Source organism: Pleurodeles waltl, chromosome 2_2 (genome assembly GCF_031143425.1).
Source record: "Pleurodeles waltl isolate 20211129_DDA chromosome 2_2, aPleWal1.hap1.20221129, whole genome shotgun sequence".
NCBI classification, from domain to species: domain Eukaryota; kingdom Metazoa; phylum Chordata; class Amphibia; order Caudata; family Salamandridae; genus Pleurodeles; species Pleurodeles waltl.
The window spans coordinates 1,147,469,848-1,147,495,633 of record NC_090439.1 but is presented as its reverse complement, the minus strand read 5'-3'; the positions used below and the strand labels follow the sequence as shown (position 1 = coordinate 1,147,495,633).

The window sequence follows — 25,786 nt, the reverse complement described above, 5'->3', positions numbered from 1 at the left end:
ACTGCTAAACAACTAAAAAGTCTCTACAACTAAGTACTGAACAACTACTGTCTGAACAACTACTGTGTCTGAATAACAATTGCCTGAACAACTAATATATATATATATTCTAAACAACTAATAAACCATAAAAACCAAAAGGAAAACCTTACCTTAAAATTAGTTGTTCAGGCAACTGTTATTCAGACACAGTAGTTGTTCAGACAGTAGTTGTTCAGTACTTAGTTGTAGAGACTTTTTAGTTGTTTAGCAGTAGTGGTTCAGGCAAGTAGTGGTTTAGATCTAGTTGTTCAGGATGTTTCTCTGTGCCATGTGGTACTGCGGTACCTGGGGAAATACGGCATTTGGCTTCACATCTACTTTGACTGGTTCTACTCCTTTTATCAGTCCCACTTCTTTTCCTGTCAAGTCCCACACCTTCTCTGTCACTGTTCCCTGCAATTCGGTTGGCAAATCACTCACTGTGAACATCGGGAAGAAGCTTATCAAAGGGTATTCCTCATCTGTGGTCTCAGTCTTTGGCTCTGAGATCTGACCATCATCCCTCTCATCATCACTGTTTGTCTGCACCTCAATCGCCTCATTTGAACAGGTGATCGAACACTTTGTCTTACACAGTAAGGGCCTGATTCTAACTTTGGAGGACGGTGTTAAACCGTCCCAAAAGTGGCGGATATACCACCTACCGTATTACGAGTCCATTATATCCTATGGAACTCGTAATACGGTCGGTGGTATATCCGCCACTTTTGGGACGGTTTAACACCGTCCTCCAAAGTTAGAATCAGGCCCTAAGTCTCTTCCCAGTAAAGACACGGGACTTAAGCACAGACTACAAACCTATGTAATCCTTGGAAGGTACCAATCTCAACTTGGAGCAGATCTGTAATCAGATTTGTTAGGAGCTGATTTGCTACTCCTACCACCCTTAAGGTATGCCCCGAAAGCGGCAATTCCGGAACCTCTGCACTTCTGACTGTAGAGCATGTAGCTCCTGTGTCAACCAGGAACGAAACCTAGTGCCCCATCACCTTCCCTTGCACATAAGGTCCCCTCTGATCTACTTCTAGGGACGCTGCAAACCTACACTCCTCACTATCTGAACAATCATCCGACCAATCATCGTTTATTCCATTCTCACCACGCAATGGGAACTGTTGTGCTGTGTTATTTTGACTTATTGGTTGGCCTGTGACCTGTTGAGGAAACATCACCTGTTGCTGTCCTATCGGAGCTAATGGCAACTGCATTTGCTGTCTAGGTACCATGGGAAACTGCTGTTGTATTTGCTGCAACTGTGCTGGTTGAACTTGTGGCATTTGCATTTGTTGCATATGCTGGAGTCCCTGCATCTGAACCGTATTATTCTGGTAAGTTCGGATTTTGACCCCTTATTCTTGGACCCCTCACATTTTGAAATGTACTGACATCATTGCTTTGTTGAGCGACACCATCCTGCACCATCATTGGCCATTCCCGCTTCCAGTGTCCCACGCCCCACATGCATGGCATGGTAACATCTTTTTCATCCCTTGCACATCATTTTGAACCACAACAGTATTCAAGTCTGGACCACGGTTCACAAAACCTCCCCGACCTCTGCCTCTTTGTTGCGTCTGAAACATTCCGTTTCCTTGAGGTTGTTGTTGTACCACCTGCTTTACTCCATTTCCCTGCATCCCTGCCTGAGCTGCCTTAATTTGCATCACCATAACCTTGTCTTTCAGCTTTCTTTGTTTCAATTCAATCTCATGACTACAGTATTTCGCATACTGCAACACCTCATCAATCGGCTTTGCTTGCCAACAGATCAAATGATTTTTTATCATCTGGCTAATCTCTGGTCTCAGTCCTTCAACGAACCTGAACACAAGATGATTCATGTCTTTCGGTTCTATGACCTCTGTACCACTATAATGTTTGAACGCCTTTAACGACCTCTCATAGTAAGCATGTATCAATTCCTTGCCTTCCTGTGCCGTTCGATCAATTTTCTGCCAATCAGTGACTTTCGGCGACACCTTTTGTTTTAAGAACTCAGTCACCTTATGGTAATACCTCATCACGTCAGGAGGCGGTGCTCCAGTAATCTTATCCCTTGCCGGTTCCTCTGTCGGCCAATCCACACCCCTTTTGCACTCAAGCCACAAATCAGCTGCAACTATAATCTCAAACAGTGTATTCAAGTCTTCCCAGAGACATTTCGCAAGCTTCACAAACCTGTACTTCTGCTGGTACCACTCTATCGGCTTTTCCCTCAACCTGGGATAATCATTTGTGAAGGACAGAATGTCACCTCTAGACCACGGTACATGAACTAAAACCCCTCCAGCTGTTTCTCTAATTGGTAACATCTTTATTGTTTCCGTGTCTGGTGCAGCTTTCGCCTGCTTCGGTTCCAGGCAGTCACCTTTCCCTTAATCTCTTTTCTTTGCCCATCTGCCTTCCACTTCTCTAATGCTCCCCAAACTTGTGCACTCTGTAGTATCTCTTTGAGGTGTGCCTTCAACCCAGTAGTCCTCATATGGTCAAATTCTTTAGGTTCGAAGTCTAACCTATAACTCCTCTTCAAATTCTTAGTATTACATAAGTCTATGCCATATTTGTCTGCTACGTTCGCTAACCTGTGGTGTACCTTACTCACTTCTTTGGTTATTTTCGGGCACATAAACCTCAATTCCGCTTCACTGTATGATTCTAATCTGTTCACTCCCATAGTTCCTTCAACTAACTCTGCTGCTTCCACATCCAACCTCATAAAGTTCAGGTATTCCTCTTTCTCTGATCGCTCTGTTGTCACAGGAGTAGTCTGTGGGGTGCTAAGCTTTTCTAACCACTCAGTCAACTGTTGCGCTGTCAAGCCCTGCAACAAGATATTTCCAGCTTGCACTGTCGGTGCTTGTGATGTATTTGCACTCAACACCTGTGGTGTCAGTAGACCCAAAGCTGCTTGTCTCATTGTCTCTAGAGGAGCCCCCATTGGACTGAAGTCCAACAAGGACCTAGATCCCTCGACTGTCTGTTCTCCCGGTGTCATCCCTTGGGAATTTCCTGTGAACCCTCCTCTTATCACCTCTTGAGTCATTACTCCTTTGTCACATACACTAGGCTTCACCTGCACATATAGCGGAACTGGCGGGCCAACAGTAATCGGCAATGACACAGCAGCTGGTGCCTGTCCGTTTCCCAATTCCTATGGAGCATTAACTCCTATAGCTTGATTCATCATAGGTGCTGTAACTGACTGCAGTCCTGTGACCGAAGTGTAATTCGGGACCATCTGTTGCTGTGGCTGGGGCAGCAATTGTGGAGTTGGCTCAATCAGCATTAACTTCGATCTTGTGTATACCGGATCAGGAGGAACTATTAAACTCGTAGTTGTCTCTAATACTGGGACGTCAGGCTAGAGCCTCTGAATTGGTGGTGGCTGCAACTGTATCTGCGTCTCTGGTGCAGTGGATACACTAGCACCATTCTGTATCGGAGCTGATGTGATAACATTATTTGGCTGTGCTGTGCTCGTGGCTCCCTGATTTTGTGTCGTATTTACAGGACCTGCACTAGTACTCGGTCTATTGTCATTCATAGCATATGGTGGTGGTTGATCATGTAACAATTGATTTAGAAACTCATCATCATCAGAATCATCTGCATCTGCCCAAGACTTCTCAGTCTCCTTTTGCTTACTAGACCCCTTGTCTGTTTTACAAGTTACCTTTCTCCCCTGCATTTCGACTTCTTGAGTTATTGCCGGAAACATCCTAACTCCATCTATTATTTCCCTTCTCCACATCCTAGTCTCATTATCCCATCTAGCCTCCGCTAGAGTCTTCTCTGCTTTCCTCATTCTCCTCTCAAATTTCTGCTGCTGTTTCTGAATTGTCGCCAATTCCCAAATTGCTAACGCCTCAAGCTGAGCTGGTCTCGGAGGCGGCTTCTGCTCATTTAACACCCTCCGCAAATTTTCAAAAAACCTTATATTGAACGTTCCGTGTTCCGGAAACGGCAAGCATCCTTCCTTCTCTGTCAATTTGCACCATTGCTTTAGCCAAAGGCATGGCGCGACTCCCTTCTCCTTCATGACGGCATAAGCTGGAGTATCCTCTGGCGGTGTAGGCTCCCCCACACTCACAGTAATATATGTATCCCCCCTCAAGGCACTTCTTAAAGCCTTGAAAAACGTCATTTTTGCGTCTTTTATTTTGTTTAGAATCTGATCAGGAAGTGACTTTAATTCCCAGAACACTCTTTGCCTACCTTCTCAACCAATTGCCTCTCACGGACGGCTGCCAATCCGTGTGCGACCCCTCTCAGCAACTGATCTATCCCAGTGCTGCTCCAATGACGTCACACTCACACACACACTGCAGCTGACAAAGTCTTGCGGCTTGTCTTCCTCACTCTCTATTCACACAAAACTATGCAATATATTGTGAGCACTTTAACAACAAAACCAAATTTGCCAGTTCACTACAGGAAGGGTAACACAATCCCTTCAGAACTTTACAGAGATTTCACTTGAAGCCTCGGCCGCTACTCTCTCCTTCTCAGATCCCACAACCGCAAGCAGAATTCGACCCGCAAATTCTACTCTCGATTTGTCAATGGTTCGTCCTAGTGCACTTTAGAACTTGCCAAATCTCCATTGAAGATTTCACTCCCACACTTTTGACTCAAACTCGACCCGTCTTATTAAACCACGCAAATTACAACATAAACCAAGTGTCTCATACACTTATCAATACACTCTGGAGTCTTAGACCACGCCGGGTCTGTACATCACCAACAACCACGTGGACAATTTTTGAGCCCAAAGCGCCACACTCACATGAAGATTGCCGACTTCCCTGCTCTTATACTGCGGAGTACGCCCACTCCTACTAAAGCATTACCTGGCCTAATTTTTCACAAACCTCACAATTCACCTGCAATATGCATAAGCTGAGCAAGCGCAAATTCTACACCACACATACTATCACTAGAATGCTGAGAACATACCCAACTCACTTTGGTAAGCTCCGAGATTCTGGGAAAGTCATTTGGGACTTAGGGACACATCATATCTCCAATTTGCATTATCTCCAAAACAATATTTTTTTTAAACAGTGGTCCCTCATCCTAGGGCCCCAAAGGGCCTAACCTGTCCTCTGCTACCAGAACTGTGAACGCATCCCAATCTAGATAATTTATTCACCCTGGGACTCGTTTTAGGCCGATGAATCTTTTGACCCTGATTGAAGTCTCCTTAAGACGAGATAACTAGTCACATGTCAATTAATAATCAATAACCTCATCAATAAATCACAGTAGCAAATCAATCAAAGCAATCAGTAATGTCAATAAACTTGAAACACAACATGACCTTTCAGTCATGTATAACCACACAGAGTGTAGTGCGATTTATGATATTTATTCCCTATTGATTACACACTACTAGCAAGTTTATTAGTCTCAAAACCAAGAAGCACACCACATTGTCAGAAAATGGCAACTCGAATAAGATTTCATCAAGGCAAAGATCATGAATATTAGAACATAGCACGACATCAAGATGGATTAACTTTAGCAGAGTATCATTAGCGCATTATTCAACAAAGCATAGATTCAGTCATTTGCCTATTTGCGTCCGTTTTAGTGAACTCCTTAACTAGCCTCAAATTAGCATTGGCATGTTGGGCTTCATGCAAAACGATTTAGCAACATCAATTTAGAAAACATCTAACTAGGGTCTCTATCAAAGAAGCAGTTGGTACCTAGAAAGAAAAGGCAAATAGACAATCACAATTTCATCATCATATAGTTACCCTCCGTAATGGGTCAGCATACAGAGTCAGTCTTCATCCTCAGGACATCATTTGGTTCACCATCAGCCAGGAAACACAGCAAAGTTCAGCAAGACGGGGCAAAAGGGAATACCTCCCTCATCAGGAGGAAAAGTATGAATCGGGCAAGACAAAGCAAGTAAGGATAGTTTGCAGAGTTCAAGCAGCAAAGTCTCTGGGCAGAGTAACAAAGTGGCTGGGCAATAGCAAAAGGCACGCAATGGCATATAACGCCTCGGAATGGCTTGTAATGGCTGGTAATCCTCCTTTCTCCTTGTGTCCAAGAATTTTATATCAATCTTGTACAGTCCCCCAATTTCCAGTTGGGCAAGTTTTAGCGCACCATCATCTCCATCCAATGGTTTATTTGTCGTCTACTTACGATTGTCACCCCATAACAGTTCCCACGTATTTTATTGGCTCCTATAATTGACGTCTTCAATGGGTAGAATGTCAGGTGAGGAATAAGTGACATTTGTTACTCAAGTCAGTAGTCCCATTGTTTTCCCTAGTCTAAATGACCTTGTACCTGTTGCAAACTACACTGTTGCATTCATCAAGAATGTCTCCTTGGGCAAGTCGAGTCTCATGAGAACGTTTTTACTATGGTTACACTCATCTTCCAGCTTTTGGAAAAGTACGACTACATGTCCTTCAGCAAGTCAGCACACTGCACGTTAGAAAAACACATTTAATATTAAACCAGGCAGCTAGGCCCGACTCATGCTAACTAAGGCCTAGTGATTAATTAGCAAAACATTAACATATAATATTTAATATTATATTCAAAATCATACATTGGTACATTATTATTTCATTATTAGTCAATTTCATTAATCATCGAATACAATGGTGGCCACTCCCCGTGGGCACATTTCAAACACATGTGTTAGTGTTTACATTTTCTATGCAATTTCACTAAGCACTATATTGCAAGCTTCTCATGCTAATTATTAGATTTTAATCACACTCCATCACAAGCCGTGTCAGAGCACACACCCTGGGATCTCTGCAGGTCACAGAAATAGTGAAGGTTTCTTGATCACACGCCTGCAGGCGGAAAAAAAAGCAGTGAGTTGCGAGAAGGTTAGTTGATAGTGCACATTCATGCCAAAAAGAACCCCACGAAACAGCGTGAGTCTTTGGGTATAATATATACCATTTGAAATCTGCAAAGTTTAGGTAATGAAAGCAAAAAAAAAGTAGTACATACCACTGTCATCTACTAATGCAATATTAAATTCCAACTGTGATGTTTTTTTTTGTTGGGCCTTCCTTATTAGAGGGTGAGGTTGGGATGTTCCTGTGAAATTTCTCCTGTTCACCTTTAATTTTCAATTGTCGCCAATGTGGAATTCCGTTCCGCATGTGAATCCAAGCACCACAATGTAGTAAAAGCTCTGTTTATTTAAACAAACTCAAGAAGTAGAGGGGAGTAAAACATCCCAGCCATCTTTCTTCCACCCATCCAGACTCCTCTTTACATTCTAGAATAGACTTACATCATGCCATGGTTACCTAACTTGGCAACCATGCCTTAGATGCACAGAATATATATCACACACCTGCTTACTATGCATGGTTTGCTCTGTTTATATGGTACCATGTTAGGAGTCATGCTAACAATAGACAGCACCAAAGTCAAATAAGAAGCCTCAGTCTAGTCCGAAACCTAACAGTTGTGTTGCAACCTGTCTTTATTGTGTCTTGCTTGACAATATATAGGTAGCCTGGTTGGAATTAGCCTTTCTTCCTGCTACCAGCCACAAAATCTTTGGAAGGGCAGAAAATCCTGAAAAATGTTTCTGTCAGGCAAGTGTTTATTCATTTGGATAAAGCTCAACTGTGGATAAATACTGGTTCCATGGAAAAGGATTTTTTTTCTGAACTTTGGAAAGAAGAGCCTGACATCATCAGCACAGAAAGAGAGGTGTTTTTCTAGTAAGGGTTATTTTTGCTGCTGTCTACCTCAACAGCTGGAAAGAGGCCACCAATTCTAGAGTTGCTGTGCTTAGAGAGTTGAAAAGTTGAACTGTCGATTGATAGGAGAGGATCATGCCCTGACCAAAAGGACAAAGAGCAAAGTCCATATGACTGAGATCCTTAATGTAACATGTTTTAAAGGAGTGAGGAGGTATGAGTACTGTGCAGGCTAGGAGGTTAGACTGACCCAAGAATCTACACCATAGGAATTTTACCATCCCTGTTCTCAAGGGTTCCCTTATGAGCCCCTAGAGTACATACATGTCTCCACTAGCTTCATCCAGGTGTCCTGACTCTGGAATAATATGAATGTTTTGCTAGCCCTAATCTTACTGCCATTTTTATGCTGAAAGTCTTTGTTGATCACTGACCCTAAATGCACGTTTTTAGATCCTGCTCACTGACCCTAAATGCACGTTTTTAGATCCTGCTTTTTAAGGTCCTGTTTTCAGTCAGTATGATGGCCTACCAAATACCGTAACCATGATGGGTCGGTTCTAAGAGGTGGATGGTCCTCTTGATCTGTAAGCCAGATATCCTTGGAGGGACCTAGAAGCATTTATATAGAATTAACTGGTCTCTTTCCTCACCACTATTGATCCATTAATAATCAGGTGAATATTGATCTGAGACTGTTAGAACTAGTGCTGCGAAATGACATTACTTTTATTTTCAAGATTGATGCAGTCATCTACACTTTACACCATTTGTTCTGAAATGTTCCCATCCTACTTGTTTTTTTCCCATGAAATTGCCTTAGTACTTGCAAATTGTGATCTCATGGCTGGACTACTTCATACTAGGTGCAAGCTGGGCTCACAGTTCCAACCTAGACAATGCTTCTTAGGGTTCAGAACCACCCTGCCCATTTATTTATTTTTTGGTGACTGACGCTAATACACAGTTTTTGCCCAGCGGGAAACGGCCTACAGCATTGTCTCTGGCTCATAATAGAGCTGCAGCAATTCTGTAGTGCGTAAACAGTGAACATTGAGATGGAGCTGGCCAGGGGGGGCCCAGCACTGCCCATGCCAAGTGCATGGGCAGTGCAGAGGCTGACTGGGGCACCCTGTCTCCACCAGCCTTTCCATGGCGCGGTTACCACCATGAAACCGCTGGCGGACAAGGGGGTCTGAATCCCCAGGATGGTGCTGCTTGCCACGCTGCCCTGGTAGATTAGGACCCCCAGCACCACCAGATCTTGTGCAGATGGCCCGCCCGCGGCGGTAGCTCTGCAGTCGTAATGTGGAGGTCGGACCACCCCATTGGCACCAGGGTCGTAATGAGGCCCCTAGTGTCCAACTTAAGGACCATTAACTTCAAGGACACAGACATTTGAAACTATGTTAAGATCCTTATTCATTGGTCATGGGTAACTAATCTGGTATGATTCACAGTGCTAAAAACTTTGATCCAGCCCTCTACTACAAACATCCCCTGTTGAGGGATACCTCTCCAAGCAGCACATGGCCATCAGCGACCAGTATCAATGCCACATCTCTGACATTGCTTAAGAAGCAGTTGCTTCTGCTCTCATTGCACGTATACATGGCTTTGGTTTAAGAATGGTAACATCATACGCAACTTAGCCCATCCGGTAGTGGCTTTGATGCATTTCTATGCATTTGCACCAGCATTGGGCCTAAAAAGGATACAATAATTGGTTTGTCTGTCTGATACTTCCTGAACCGTCTTCATTAATAATCTCTGCAATATGTCTATGATGTCTAATGGCTGTTCCACTAAGGGCTGTAAGTTAAGTTAGGAAATAGTCAGTCTACCTCCCTCTTTACTCAAACATCTTAAGCCATTGCTAATAACGAGTCCTATGCACCCAGTGAGCAGATTGCATCTGTTTGTGTAGTCCCATCCAGTGCTGGACAGTGTTTGTGTAAAATATTGATTAACTAAATTATTTTATTTTGTGACTAATGCTTCTCTTACTTTTTCATCCTCCATTATTTTATGTTTATAAGGGTCATTCTCTAGCGTTTTCTTGTATTTTATCACACTATAGCTCTTTTGTACAAACACATTTCCCTCTAGACACAAAAAGGTTAAAGCTCTTTGATACATTCGACCCTATATTGTTCCAAGTATGTGTTGATTAGAGAAAACATTAAGGCCCGTATTTATACTCCGTTTGCGCCGAATTTGCGTCGTTTTTTTCGACGCAAATTCGGCGCAAAACTAACGCCATATTTATACTTTGGCGTTAGACGCGTCTAGCGCCAAAGTATTGGCAAAGAGCGTCATTTTTTTGCGTGAACGCCTTCCTTGCGTTAATGAGATGCAAGGAAGGCGTTCCCGTCTAAAAAAAATGACGGCGACGCAAATGCGTCGTATTTATACTCCCGGGCAAAAATCACGCCCGGGAGGTGGCGGGTCAAAAAACCCCGCATTTGCGCCACATTTTAACGCCTGGGTCAGGGTAGGCGTTAAGGGGCCTGTGGGCTCAAAATGAGCCCACAGGGGCCCTCCCCTGCCCCCAGGGACCCCCCCTGCCACCCCTGCCCACCCCAGGAGGACACCCAAGGATGGAGGGACCCACCCCAGGGACATTCAGGTAAGTTCACGTAAGTATAATTTTTTATATTTTTCAATTTTTTTTGGGTGGCATAGGGGGGCCTTATTTGTGCCCCCCTACATGCCACTATGCCCAATGACCATGCCCAGGGGACATAAGTCCCCTGGGCATGGCCATTGGGCAAGGGGGCATGACTCCTGTCTTTACTAAGACAGGAGTCATTTAAATGGCGTCTGGGCGTCGAAAAAATGGCGCAAATCGGGTTAAGACGATTTTTTAGCGTCAACTCGACTTGCGCCATTTTAAGACGCCCTAGCGCCATTTTCCCCCTACGCCGGCGCTGCCTGGTCTACGTGGTTTTTTTCCACGCACACCAGGCAGCGCCGGTCTGCTTGCGCCGGCTAACGCCATTCCATAAATACGGCACCCGCATGGTGCTTCGGAATGGCGTTAGACGGCGCTAAATTTTTTGACGCTAAACTGCGTTAGCACAGTTTAGCGTCAAAAAGTATAAATATGGGCCTAATTATCATTTGATTTTGCAGTGATGTGTTCACTAACACTTCAAGTATCTGCAAAAAAATCATTTATTTCCCGATTTCTCTCCTTAGGTGGTGAGCTACTGTCCATTTGCGCTGCTTCCCTCTCCAGCGCCCAAAGCTCTCTTCCATCAAGCCAGGGCTGTTCACCAAGATTTCAACCTGCTTGTGGATCTGGTTAGCCAGGATTATGTTTTTCTAGAAAATGCCCTGGCAAGGTAACAACATAAATACTTTGTTTCTTGTAGGTAAGAGCACTTCCGGTGCCTGTGTTGATTTTTATTTAGCTATTTATTTGTGGGTTTGCAACCCCTTAAATGTTAATCCCATTGCTCAGCCCTTTTTCGCCAATTTGGGATACTTTGCGCTTAGGTCTCCGTAACACTTTTTTGTACTTAAGATATCCACACCAAGTGGGTGAACATTTTCACCAAAATCATGGGGATTCTAATAGTACCCAGGGTTTGTGGATTCCCCTGGAGGGGATCGAGAAAATATCCATAATAAAACCAAAATTTGGGTTATTTCGGAAAAATAGGAAACAATTGCTCTGTGAAAAAGTGTCAGATTTTTTTCCTAAAAATGCATCAACAAGAGGTTTGTTGTGCTAAAGTCACAATCTTCCCAACTTTCAGGAACATGCCATGCTATATGTGAAGAACAATTTTTTATCACAGTTTTGGCATTTACCTAAGAGTTTGCAAATTCTTCAGTTTTTTTTTTATACTTTCAACCTACTTACAGTTTGTGATTGAAACCGATGTGAATCCCATGGGTGATCCAGGAAAGCTATAGGTTTGTGAAAAGTAGACAACATTGTAAATTCAGCAAGGGGTCATTTCTGTAGATCCCTTAAGGTTTTCTCAAAGAAAGTAAGGGCCTCATTACGATTCAGGTGATCTAAAGATGCCAGGCTGGTGGTAACGGTCAAACTGCTGTACTCCTGGCAGTCTAATCACCCGATTAGGACCCCGCTTGTTGGATAGCCAGGGGTTCTTGATGGGGTGGCAGCAATTGGAGTCATGGTCAGCCTCGGCAGTGCTGAGTTCAGTGCCTCCATGCTGATCATGGTGACCTTTTGATGGCGGGGACCCCGCATGAAAAGGCTGGCAGAAAGCCAGTGCAGGGGGGGCCTCCGGGAGGCCACTGCACTGCCCATGCCAATGGCTCCCTTTGCGAGCACCCTCGGAATGCGCACTGTCTGCATTGCAGATGGTGTGCATTCTGAGGGTGCTGTTGTGCCATGGCATTGGCCTCGGCTCCCTTAAGGGACCGACGCCAATGCCGTGGCACTGTTTCTGCTGGTCTGACCAGCGGATGTTCATAATACGATGTTCCCGTTGGTCAGTCCATTGGAAACATTGTAATACAACTGAGGAGAAGGCTGCTGGTATGACACTCACAGACCAACACAGACACTCACACACCCACTCACAGAGACACTCTGACACTGACTCTCTACCCAGAGACACCATCTCAAACCTAATCTCACACACAGAGAGATACTCTTACACCCACTCTCACACCCAGAGACACCCTCCACATGTATTCTCACACCCAGAAAGACAGGCCCTGTGGCCAAATCCCACCGTGCATGCAGGGGCACTAGTTATAGTTACCTTAGGGCATGAGTTATAGTTACCTAAAACAGCTCTTACTGTAACTGCTGAACTTCTATGGTTTTGTGCGAGTAAATTCAAAACCTATAACATCATAAATACACTTTATTTTCAAGCACTCAAAAGTAAGTCCACACTGTATATTTGTGGTACCATGCTAAATTGGGAAAGATGCAATGAGAATCGTGAGCACTCACCTGGGTGCACATGTCACTCTTTTGTGAAGAGGATTATAAGTCTGTGATGGACCAGATTTGCCCTGAAGAAGTCAGCAGTAATAAAGGTAGCATTGATGAAACACGTGTCGACATGGGCAATGGAGTTGTGATTGTATGAGAGTAAAGCATATACAAATTCAAATATACAGTGTGGAGTGCTCAGAAATTCTATAAAATTGCGGAGACCTCTCTATTTAAGGGAGACGAGGAGGCTCTTCCTATCCTGAGCACCGGATACTCTTTAGACCTTTGGAATACTGCCATTACAAAAAGTGAGTGTGACATTACTCCCAGCCACCTTCATTAATTAATATAATACTATATATATGTGTATGTATATATATATATATATATATACACACACACATATATATTAAAATATTATCTATCTTGTATTTTATACTATATACATATATATATATATATATATATATATATATATATATATATTTTACCGACTGGCGGTCAGTAGTTATAGTTAGGACCTACTTTCCATTGCAAAAGGAGTATAATCACTTGGCTATACCTTTGGTGCTGTTTGCTGAATCTTTACGAAATTTTCCCAAAGTTGCCCAAGGTTATTGTACATGGTAAGTCATGGAGTGATCTGTCAAGCGGGGTCCGAGATAAAAGGGAGGGGTCAAAAGAAGTGTGTTTCTCATTTTAATACCCATAGGGATTTTGAACCCCAAACCACTGGACAAAATGGCACCAAATTTGGCAGAAAGGTAGCTTTTGGTCCAGAAAGCACAATTTTTGTTATTTGATGTAAATCCATTCAATAGTCTTTGAGATATTAAAGGGGAAAGAAATATTGCTATCTAGAGTTGAGATCTCATTGGCTGCCAAAACTTCAACCAGGAAGTGTTGGTAACCATTTTGGGACCCGGCTTCAGGCAAGCAGCAGCTGTGAGTAAGGAGAAAGCAGTGAAAATGTGGGAAGGGCAAGCAGCAGGCACACACAAAATGAGACTGAGAGCATTGAGAAGAAGGGAAAGTTAAAGAGCAGGTGGCAAAAATCAGGGGTGTGGAGTGGAGCAAGGAGATAGCATGGAGAATGAGAGAATGGCAAGCAGCAGGCACGCACAAAATGGGGTTGAGGCCAAGTAGAAAGCAGAGAGAACAAAGAAAAAGCAAGCAGGAGGCACACACAAACCTGGGCTAGAGAAAGGAGAAAGCAGTGCGCACAATGGACAGGCAAGCAGCATGCACACACAAAATGGTGCTGAGTGGAAGAAGAAAGCAGTGAGGATGAGCGAAAGGCAAGCAGTAAGCACAACATCTCTGTTTTTTGTGTATCTTCTCTTCGCTTTTACCTCTATGGCTGTACATGGTGTGTGGCTGGATGCATGCACAAAGGTTAGATGCATGCAGGGGTTTGGCTGCAGTGCCTGGCTATGGTCCAGGCCCTGCAGTCAACCCCCTGGTACATTAATAAAAAAAACCAAAGGATACAGGGAAGTTATAGTTAGGATATAGAATAAAAAAAACTTAGAAATCCACTAAAAAACTAAAGGTTACAGGGACGTTATAGTTTGGAAATATAATAAAAAGCCTTAGAAATTCACTGAAAAACCCAAAGGTTACAGGGACTTTATAATTAGGTACTGAATGTACTCGCACAAAACCATAGAAATTCAGCAGTTACAGTTAACTATAACTTACCCCCCCTCAATGCACTGGTTATGACCTCACATATTACATCACTCATGACATGGTCAGTGACATCACTGATTACATCTCAAATGACATCACTGATGACATCACTGACATTTTCTTTCCAGTCTGTGCAACAGTAGGGAAAGTTTTGGACATTGGAGGGATAAAATGTACTGTTCCCACTCCAGTCTACTCTACAGATAGGAATGTGTTGGACTTCGGAGAGGTAAAATTTACTATATCAACTCCAGTCAGTGTAACAGTAGAGAAAGCACAGCACGTCAGAGGGCTTACATTTACTATTCCCACTCGAGTGCGTACAGCAGTAGGGAAAGCGTTGAACTACGGAGAGGTAATATTTACTTTTCCAACTACAGTTTGTACAACAGTAGGGACGGTGTTAGACTTCGGAGGAGTTAAATTTACTATTCCCACTCCAGTCTATGCATCAGTAGGGAAAGTGTTCGACTCCAGAGAGATAATTATTTACTATCACCACTCTACTCTGTACAGCAGTAGAGAGAGTACCTCACTTCAAGCACATAATATATTTAATAACCCGATTAGTTTACCAAAATACAAAACTCTTAACATAAAAATTATACATATATATTTAAAAAACAATTACAACATAACTATTTACAGAATTATTAAAAAAAAAAAAAATTAGTTTTAAATTAAAAATGTTAATAATGTATTAGTTACTTAAATTCCCACATTATACTCCAACATACTTAGCAGCCTACACTTAAAATATAATTAAAATAGGAAATTATAACATAATGAACATATAAAGTGATCAATACAATAATTATTAATACATGGATAATTAATGTGTAATTAATTATTACTTAACTTCCCACACTTTTCTCCTTCAAACACAGAACCTAATATACAATGTAAAAAATATAACAATAACTATTAAACAATTTACATAATTATACATCAATTAAATATGTTATTGAACATTAATAATTAATTGACAAATAACTATTGCTTTAACTTCTTTGACTTCTCACCCAATCCCCCTACAAACGCAACATCCCACACCTAAAATATAATAATTATAGAATTTAGATACTTAACAGTAAATTAACTAGTTAATAAATTAATAATTAATCAATTATCACTTAATAAACGTCCCACCCTATACCCATACAAACCCAACAACCCACATGTAAAACATTACTTACAAAATATAAAAAATCACAAAATTTACACAATTAACAATCAATTAAATAATTTATAATAAGTTAATCATTAATAATCAATAATTACTTAATTAACTTCCCACCCCTACAAACTCACCAACCCGCATATACAATATAAGTTAAAAAAATATAATTTAACAATTTACATAATTAATTGTCAATTAAATAATTAGTAATTCACTAATAATTATTACTCAATTATCACTTAATTAACCTCCCGCCCTTTACTACGACAAACGCACACCTAAAATATAAATAAAAAAATGTAATTACAACTTTTACATACTTAACAACTTAACAACTAATAAATTAAAAATTAATTACTAACAATTTTACTGAATACTTAATTAATGTACCCCTACAAACCTCACAACCATCTTCAACACTTTAAATTACTATTAACATGAAATTAAAAATTATAAATAACTTAAAATTTCAAACTATATTTAAAAATATTATCAACAATTATACAAACTATATATAACATATACAATTAATAGATTAAATAAAACACATAAAGGCAATTAAAAAACTATGGGGGTCATTATGACCCCGGCGGTCGGTGTAATCATGGAGTTATTACTGCCAACAGGCTGGTGGTACATACCTCCACTATCATGACATTGGCGGTTTGGCCAAAGCCAAACAGGCAAGCCAACACACCAACCGCCACAGCCGTAACTGCCGCCAGGCATTTTGACCCTGCCCACCGCCATGGTTTCTGTGGTTTCTGGACCGCTATAGAAACCATGGTGGTAGGCACTATCAGTGCCAGGCAATTCCTTCCCTGGCACTGATAGGGTTCTCTCCTGCCCCCTCCCCCTCACCAGAGTCCTCCTCCACCCCCGCTCTCCCTCACGCCCCCCCACATATACACACATAAACGCACATACATACACACCCATACACACACACAGATACACACATTCACCCACGCATTAAACACGCATGCAGGCATTCAAACACAATCACACACACCCCCACACACGCACCCAACACCCCCTAGCCCCCTCTCCTGTCCGAGAACCCGACTTACCTGCTTGCATGGGGACCTCTGGCAGGAGACGGGACGCGGCGCTGCTGCCAGCAGCAGCATCTGCCAGCAAAACACTGGCAGGCCGTATCATGGAACATGATATGGTAGTCAATATTTTGCTGGTGTGGCATTGCTGCTGGCAGTAGCGCCACCTTACCTCTGTCTGCCACCATGACTGTCGCCGAAATTCCACCAGCCTTTTGGCGGAGTTCCAGCTACGGCCATAATGCCATGGACGGACGGTAGACAGACCGACGGTATGTTAGCGGCCATCGCCATGGCGGTAGGCGGCATTTGCCGCCAATCTTATAATGAGGGACTATATTTTTTCCACCCATATTTTTGAAAATTATATTAACAACACAGATATTCTTGAAAACGATAATACTTACCAAAAAAAAACAGGTTGATAATTTTATCAATGATATTTGTACATAGCAATAGTTATGCGTCATGATACCACAAACTCAATATTTCTGTAGCTGGAAATTTAAAATTTGATATTTTGTCCAAATACCATAAGAAAGAAGCCCTTTTGAAAAATGGCTTCTGATTCACATGATAGTATGGGTACCCACAAACTTGGAGATGTACGAATAACCACTGTTCCTAAACTCAGCATCTAGTGTATATTTCAGAAATACATAGATTTCTTTGATACCCATTTTTCACTCTTTACACCATATAAGTTGGTCTATACTCCGTACACAATAAAAGAAAACATTCTAAGGTGAAGCTCAGTTGTTGGTTCTGAGTACTTCAGGGTCTTTAACAACCTTCCAACACTAGGTATGCATGCGGCCAGAGGAGACTAGCAGACATAATGAACTATTGCTTTTGTAAATTGGCCATCATTGCAAGAAGGTACAGATGAAAATGTTGTCACTAATAGGCACTTGGAGAGGAAAGAGACATGATTGTTCTATCACTAGGAAGGTTTAACAGTCTAAACACTAGTAAATAAACAAACACACTTCCAAAAGATACTCAGATTTGAACCTTCAGCCTACTGAGTGACAGTACAAGAACTTTACCATTAGGCCAGCAGTGACTCTGTTCTGCTCTGCATCCAAATGTAGCATCCCATTATGGGATGGAAGAGAGCGAGAGAGAGAGAGAGAGAGAGAGTGACAGGACTGTGGGGGCAACCTCAAGGCCGCTGCGGTCTTAGCCAGCGCCTTACATACTACAGGAGCCGGCATTGCTCCCAGAAGCAGGAAGCTGCTTTTAATGGCAGCTCCCTGCTTGTGGGAGCAATGTTTTTATCTGTCTTACCTGCATGCATATTTGCATGCAGGGAAGACAGATGAAATGTCCACTTTCTGACAATGGGAGCTGTTTGAAAGCTCCTGCTGTCAGAAAGCAGACTTTGTTTGCTTTTGCTTGGTCAGCGCTGTCAGCTTCCACCAAGCAAAAGCAAACAGCTGTGTCCCTGGGGTGGGCACCTCTGGACATAGCAGGAGCCTGAGGGCTATTATTGGCTCCTGGAGGGGGTTACATGATCCCTCTCCAACATTACACAGTCCCAGGGAGGTGGTGGTCCCTCGGGCTTAGGGGTCCGAAATGCGCGGTCCCCTACATCATAGTTCAGTGGGGGCTGCACACCCCGCATCATAGTTCAATAAAGCTCCGGGGAGGTGGTGGTCCTCGAGTGGCACACGTCACCCCTGCACCATAGTTCAGCAAAGCCCTGGGGAGGTGGTGATCCACGGTGTTGCTGGTGGGCTGCACTCAATATGATAAAAGCCCGAGGAAGGTGGCGGCAGTGCTTAATTTGAAAATAGAAAAGTGCCGGTGCTCAGAGCTCTCCTCTGAAACAGGCAGCTGTTGCAGTTAAAGGTGTGAACACGGAATACTGAGGCAGCGTAATCCTGAAGCCATCTAGGGCCTCTTTAATCCATTTAAAGCCACTCTCAGTGCTTCAGCTCACTCTTGCAACATTCTGCTTTCTCCAATTGTGACGCTTTTTGTTTTTTCTCTTCCTCCATCTTTCTCATGTGTGTCTTTTGCTCGCAGCAAATGCCTGAGGCAGAAGACTAAGCCCTGACCCTCAAAAATAAGTGCTGGTGCTCAGCATCCAGAAACAACAAGCACAAATTAAGCACTGGGTGGCGGTCCCCAGGGCTGTGGTAGGGCCTTGCGGTCCGCATAAAATTAACAATGCCCCAGAACTTGGCCAAACCTAGGCTTCAGATTAAAGAAGCGCAGGAGCCCAGCTTTGTTTTTTTTTCTAATTTTCACCAGATCTACAGCAAATTGCTGCAAAAATTTAAAACATATGCTTTTTATCTTTAGTTAGGGTCCCTCTGGGACCCCAGGACCAAAGCTAAGAGCTCAGAATGAATTTACCTTGGCCCCTTGTTTTTTTTTTCTTTTTTTACATTTTTTGTAGGACTCGACTGAAGCCGAGTCCGAAGATGGCTGCCAACACTTCCTGGTTTGAAGTGTTGACAGCCAATCAGAGCTGTGCATTTCCCTGCACAAGCTCATCATTGTTCGTGAATACATCGCAAAGAATCTGTGTCCCTAGATATACAAATGTATTTTCCCTTTAATATTTCAAAAACTACTGGACGGATTTACACCAAATAAGCAAAAGCATAATCTACGTACCAAAATGCTAGCTTTCTGCCAAATTTGCCTATTCCATCCAGTGGTTTGGGCTGTAGTCATGTCTAAAGGTCCTATGGAAATCAACATAGGAAACACAACTTTTTTAACCCCTTCTTTTTCTTGGCCTCTGCTTGACGGATCACCCCAAAACTTTCCAAGCGCTACAAGAATCATGGAAACATTTTTTTGGGAAACTTTTGTGAAGAGTTGTCAAACGGTGCTAAAGATAGGCAAATCAAAAGAACACTTTTTCTATGGAAACATAGGGGGTCATTCCTACCCTGGCGGTCCGAGACCGCCAGGGTAGGGGACGGAGGATGCACCGCCAACAGGCTGGCGGTGCATCAAGGGCAATTCTGACCGTGGCGGTAAAGCCGCGGTCAGAAACGGGAAACCGGCGGTGTCCCGCCGGTTTCCCGCTGCCCCTGTGAATCCTCCACGGCGGCGCTGCAAGCAGCGCCGCCATGGGGATTCCGACCCCCTTACCGCCATCCTGTTCCTGGCGGTTTTCACCGCCAGGAACAGGATGGCGGTAACGGGTGTCGTGGGGCCGCTGAGGGCCCCTGCAGTGCCCATGCCAATGGCATGGGCACTGCAGGGGCCCCCTAACAGGGCCCCACATTGATTTTCAGTGTCTGCCTAGCAGACACTGAAAATCGCGACGGGTGCAACTGCACCCGTCGCACACCAGCAACTCCGCCGGCTTCATTCGGAGCCGGCTTCCTCGTTGCTGGTGCTTTCCCGCTGGGCGGGCGGGCGGCCTTTTGGCGGTCGCCCGAAAGCCCAGCGGGAAAGCCAGAATGACCGCTGCGGTCTTTTGACTGCGGTACGGTCTTCTGGCGGTTCCCAAACTAGGAATCACCCCCATAGTCCTAACTTTAACTACCTATTGGTGTTCGCCACTAGGTAATATATATATTTATATATATATATATATATATATATATATATATATATATATATATATATATATATATATATATAAATTCTTCAAACAGGATGCCACACTCCAGGTTGATTGGCTGCTAAATATTTTATTGGAGAAAGTCCTGCCACCACTTCACACCAACTAGTTTCAACCACAACAAGTCTTGATCACTGTATAAAAGTCCCACATATATTTTCATATTTATACACTAACCCATGTATGTCCACAATGAGGCAATATGTGATATGCAGTCTAATTAAATAAAAATCTCCAAAAAGATTCATTTCACTTCACCGTGCAGTATTTACATTCTTTGATGCATTTTAAGTTTTTTTTTACATGCTTAGTTATACATCATAGCCAATACTTCAAGTATTTATTTACTATTAAGGTCCCCATAATTACAGCACTTAGTGGCCAACCAATGCTAATGTCCAGCGTTTAGCAACCTATGTGACACATTTTCTATAACAAACTCAGGCAATGTTGACATTATTTGATGTTTTTATCTCTGTTGTGCATAATATTGCACAAAAATAGGTACACTGTTCCAATACATAGAAGGATTCACATAGGCGACCCAATTTGACAGGAGCAAGACCCTCATGCATCACAGTGGATGTCTAGCATCATCATTGGGAAAGCTCCTCATCAGGCTGGTACTGCAATGCCTGATGGGCTCCCCTAAACGGGGTGCTCTTAACCATTTGGCTCAGATCGTAGCTGTGACAAAAAAGTAATAGTTATCACTGGGATACCTAATTTTAAGTACCCGAGCAGCTATTGGAGAGAATCGAAAAATAAAATTGGTTTACCATCAATAGGCAGTAATTCATCGTTTTAATCAGTAGTGAATCCGATGGTAACCAAGATTAAAAACAAAATGAGGAGTAATGGGTGATTATTGATGCTCACCTACTCTCAAAAAATGGGGAGGTTATAGCCAATTATGGTTCCTCACACTCACAAGTCTACATGTTTCGCGTCTGAGCGGTCCAGCCGGATCCAGCGACGCTTCATCAGGACAAAAACCTTCTCCAAAGAGTATAAATATCAACAGTGTGTAAAAAAGAACTAAGTCACTTACTCAGTCCTACTTGTTAATGCAAAGGTAGCCCATCCCTAATTTCAGGATAGAGCCCAAAAGGATCGCTGGCCAGTGACAGAAACTAAGATTCATCCCTAATTTCAGGATAGAGCCCAAAAGGATCGCTGGCCAGTGACAGAAACTAAGATTTTCAGGTTCTTGATAGTAGGCAAATAAACCTACCCCACCAGCACGGTCCCTCCTTTATCATTTTTTACATGCATAATATTGCACCATTGCTAATTCCTCAACTTATTACAATTCATATCCTCATAATTTTAGTGCTTAGTGGCTCTATTATACTTTGCTAATATTCTCATTGTTGCCAGATATCAATGTCCAGCCCATATGATATTATACAACACAGAGGCTGATTACGAGTTTGGCGGTCATGTGACCTGCCATGTTGGCGGTCTGACCGCCAACAATCTGGTGGAGTGGATCGCCATATTATGAGTTTGGCAGTGTTGCTAGCAGAAGACCTCCAGCGGTCTACCGCCACCACCATGCAGCACAGACTGCTGCGATTTTCTTGAAACATAAATGGGCTGGCGGAGGCCATGTTTCCACCGGACCTATTACGATGTGACCACATAGTCCAACCACAATGGAGCACCAGGCAAAAACGAACAGTATAAAAGGAGACACTCACCTGCAGGCAGCCATACACGTCTGGAGCCACCATGGAGCCATTCTTCAACATCATGCCGATGATCCTGCTTGTCAAAAGACAACGAAATCAACGCCAATGTGGATGACAACAACCATAAGTACTAAAAAGTCCTTATTTTTTTCATGTTTAATAAAGTACTGCTAGCAAACACATCATGTGGGGGGCGCCAAGGCCAGCACATAGCCCTACTATTCATGACACTCACACTCATATACTGCAACATATGTACCCACACATTCAAACACAAACACACACACTTTAGCCAGCACACACTCACATTGCACGGCAATATCACACATACACGCGTGGCTAAACAACACTGGATCAGGGACACTGAAGGCCATACAACATACACACACCCAGCAACACAACTAATGCATATATAGACACATTCCACACACTCACAAACAACACTAGCCAGGGTCTCGCCACACATACAACACACATATACACACATCTGCCATGGCACACACACAACACCAACATCAATCAACACTGTAATCGACACACATATCACACACTCACACATGGCACAATGTATCAGCAATACAAAACACACTTACACCAACATACAAAACACACAAAGCAAACCACAACAACAACACCTACACTGCTGCGATGGGTGCAGCTTGAACATACTTGGGAGGAGGTTGCATTGGGACACATATCACATTTAGCAAGGCCCCAAATAACATGCACACTAAAATTGTTGACAATTGGATCTCAGGGACTACCAATACCATTTTCACACAATGGGGGAAAGCCAACGCTACAAAGCACACACAATTCACACTCCATGGGACATACCCCTACACCAACCAGCTGTGAGGAACACACACCTAAATGGACATATGCACACTCAATATAAAGCAAACTGCCACAACTCAACCCACTCCAGGGATGCACTGACACAACTCCAGAACACACACACCACATGTACACAATACCCATATCAGGGGACACATCATACAGGTTACATGCCCACATCACACAACACAAAATAAAAACACACACCAACAACAGGTTGGGTGTATCAGGAAATTAGCCATAATGAATAAACAAGTCCAAGGCCATAGGCCAGTCCATTTCACATAGGCCTAAAAGGCACTATCCAGACCCCAAGACTTGACTCTTGACTGCCAAAGAACCTCTACAGGTAGGGGCATCAAGGGGGTAGGCAGGCACCTCAGGGATTATCGGGAGGGTTATGGCAGGGGTGTTTGGGTGTCAAGGCTGTGCTTGGGTTTGGGAGGGGGTTTTGCCTTTGGGCTTCAGAGGTGGGAACTTCTATGGAGGGGTAGACTTCTTCTTGGTGGGTTTAGGGGCATAGGTGCTTACAGGGGAGGACTTGGAAGTGGAAGGGATGGCCTTGGGGAGGGAAACAGAACATTTAGGGGTGGTACAGTGGAAGAACAGGGGTAAGATTAAGGTCACAGATGAGCAATTTTTTAGACACACAGGGATATCATCAGAAGGGGGACAGAATTTAGAGGTTAAAAATAGATTCAGTGGATCTAATGGGAGTACAACTCACTTTTCACCGAGAAATTAAAATCATAGTTATCAATGTATAAGCTAGATCTGTTCCAAGGGGTACTGAGTCACAAATTCTGATACAACTGTCAGAATTCCTTGACTCCCTATGTCCTCCATTCTATCTAATAAAAGCAGGCAATTTAAACTGTACCTTCGAACCCTCTAATTTGGTTACTTGACTAACTGAAGAGGAAGATGAGATGTGGGGAATCCCGCAGCTAATAGATACTCATCCCTGTACCCAATCTCGCGCAGCCCTTCAGTTGGCTTTGCTATGCTTGGGGTACGGGCTGCAGGCTTGTAACGGTTGTACACCCTCTGATTTAAATATGGAACCTACCTTCAAGCATGGGATGACTTCAAGTGTAATCAACAATTTTTTACTTGACGTTAGATTGTGGCCTCTATTGAAAGACATGAAGGTGGAACTTCGATGTGAAAGCGATCATAACCCCTTGTTACTATCAATGGATGGGGAAGTCTTCAGGAGAACTCTGAACCTTCAACGCACAGTGGTTCCTTCCCCACTGTTGAATAACAACCACACTAGGGTTTCATTGCCAAAAGTTTCGTCTAGCCCCCATGTGATTAGCAGGATTTACAAACTGTTTATGGACAAGCTGGCAACCTATGTGGACTGCGAAGTCGATATCATCCCCATTCTTGATATCCATCAAGAAATGCTGAAGGGACTGCAGAGGTTCTTTTACAAAAAATCTTGTGTTAATTAAATCAGGTATTGAATTTACCAACAGCGCGAAAGGGTGGTTTGACGAGGGCTGTAGCAGGGCCAAATCTGAACTAAAAGCTGCTATTAAAACAGGCTGCCCAGCAGAGATTCAACCAGCCAGGCGATTATATAGGAAGGTCCAAATGGTAGCTAAAAAGTCATGGGAAGATGCATTGTGGCAAGGCTTGATCCTTGCTACAGTCAACAAAAACGATGTGATGTTTTGGGAATTATTGTCCAGAGGGCAAGGAGGAAGCAGGAGGCCGATCAGGAATCACATCCAACCTGAGATTTGGGTAAATCACTTCACCCAACTTTATGCTACCCCCTATAACTCCTTGGCCGACCATCTTCCAGCACACGATTCATTAACTCTACAGTCGGCTAGCCAGGGGGACTGGTATGAACCCATGTTTTCTCTATAGAGGAAACCAAAGTTGCAATAAACTTGTTAAAGCCAGGGAAAGCTCCAGGGCCAGATAAGATACCAGGTGATCTTTATAAATCAGAAATTTCCATTTGGTCCTGGTACATTAACCTGATTTCAAACAGAATTGCCGCTGGCGGTGCAATTCCAAGCACCTGGAAGGGAGCAAAAATAATCCCCATTTTTAAAAAGGGTAACGCAAACTCCCCTGCCAATTACAGACCTATCAGCTTGATCGATAATCTGCAGAAAATTTTTGCTAAACAATTGTTAGAGAGGTTAACTACTTGGGTCCAAGACCACCAGGCCCTCTCCACGTTAAAAGCGGGTTTTCGATCGAAAATCAGTACAACTGACCAGGTTTTCAGACTGACACTTCTGTATGGGAAATACGTGGCTCTTGCTAAACAACCTTTATATGTCGTTTTCGTGGACCTTAGAGCTGCCTTCGATCTGGTCTGTAGAGAAAAGTTGTGGGAATCACTATTTCAGATGGGTGTCCCAAAAAATCTAGTTTTTCTCCTTCAGCGGCTACATGCTAATACGTAAGCGCAAGTGAGGTGTGGTGCCCAGGGAGAACTGACAGACAAAATCCCCATATGGAGGGGAGTCCGCCAGGGTTGTGTCTTGGCCCCCTTACTATTCACCTTATTCATTAATAAAGTGATCCAAATCCTATCCTCTTGTTCCAATGATGCTCTCACGTTGAATGGACAGAAGATTCCAATATTACTGTTTGCCGACGACTCACTTCTTATCTCTAAGACCCCCATGGGCCTCCGAACCCTTGTGGATAGATTCAAGTCTTTCTGTGATGACCACAGTTTGAAACTGAATGCCAATAAAACCAAGTTGATGGTGCTCACTTCCGGCTCCGGTCGGAAGTGCACCACTAACTTGGATGGGGCCGCTTTAAGCAGAGTTAAGACTATAGACTATTTGGGAGTGCATTTATCAAACAACCTGCATTGGGAGGATCAAATCAATAAAAGCTTGGGGCTTCTTCAGCACAGAGCAGCTGCCATCCTGAGCTGTCATAAGAATTCCTTATCTAAAGCTGTATCACCAGCCATTAAAATCTATCTGGCAAAGGTGCAGGGTGCCACTGCTTATGGTGCTGAAATATAGGGATTCTCCGATTGCAAACGTTTAACAGTAGGAGAACACAACTTTGCTAG

The 25,786-nt window shown here is 43.2% G+C and overlaps 1 protein-coding gene across 1 annotated transcript in view; it reads left to right on the top strand.

Annotated features, from left to right (window-relative positions):
• Positions 1-25,786, top strand: part of LOC138282981 (glutathione synthetase-like) — a 234,175-nt gene that overhangs the window by 54,307 nt on the left and 154,082 nt on the right. The window contains exon 3 of the mRNA XM_069221069.1: positions 10,944-11,089. Coding sequence (XP_069077170.1) covers positions 10,944-11,089 — 146 coding nt within the window. The remainder of the gene's footprint in view (positions 1-10,943; positions 11,090-25,786) is intronic.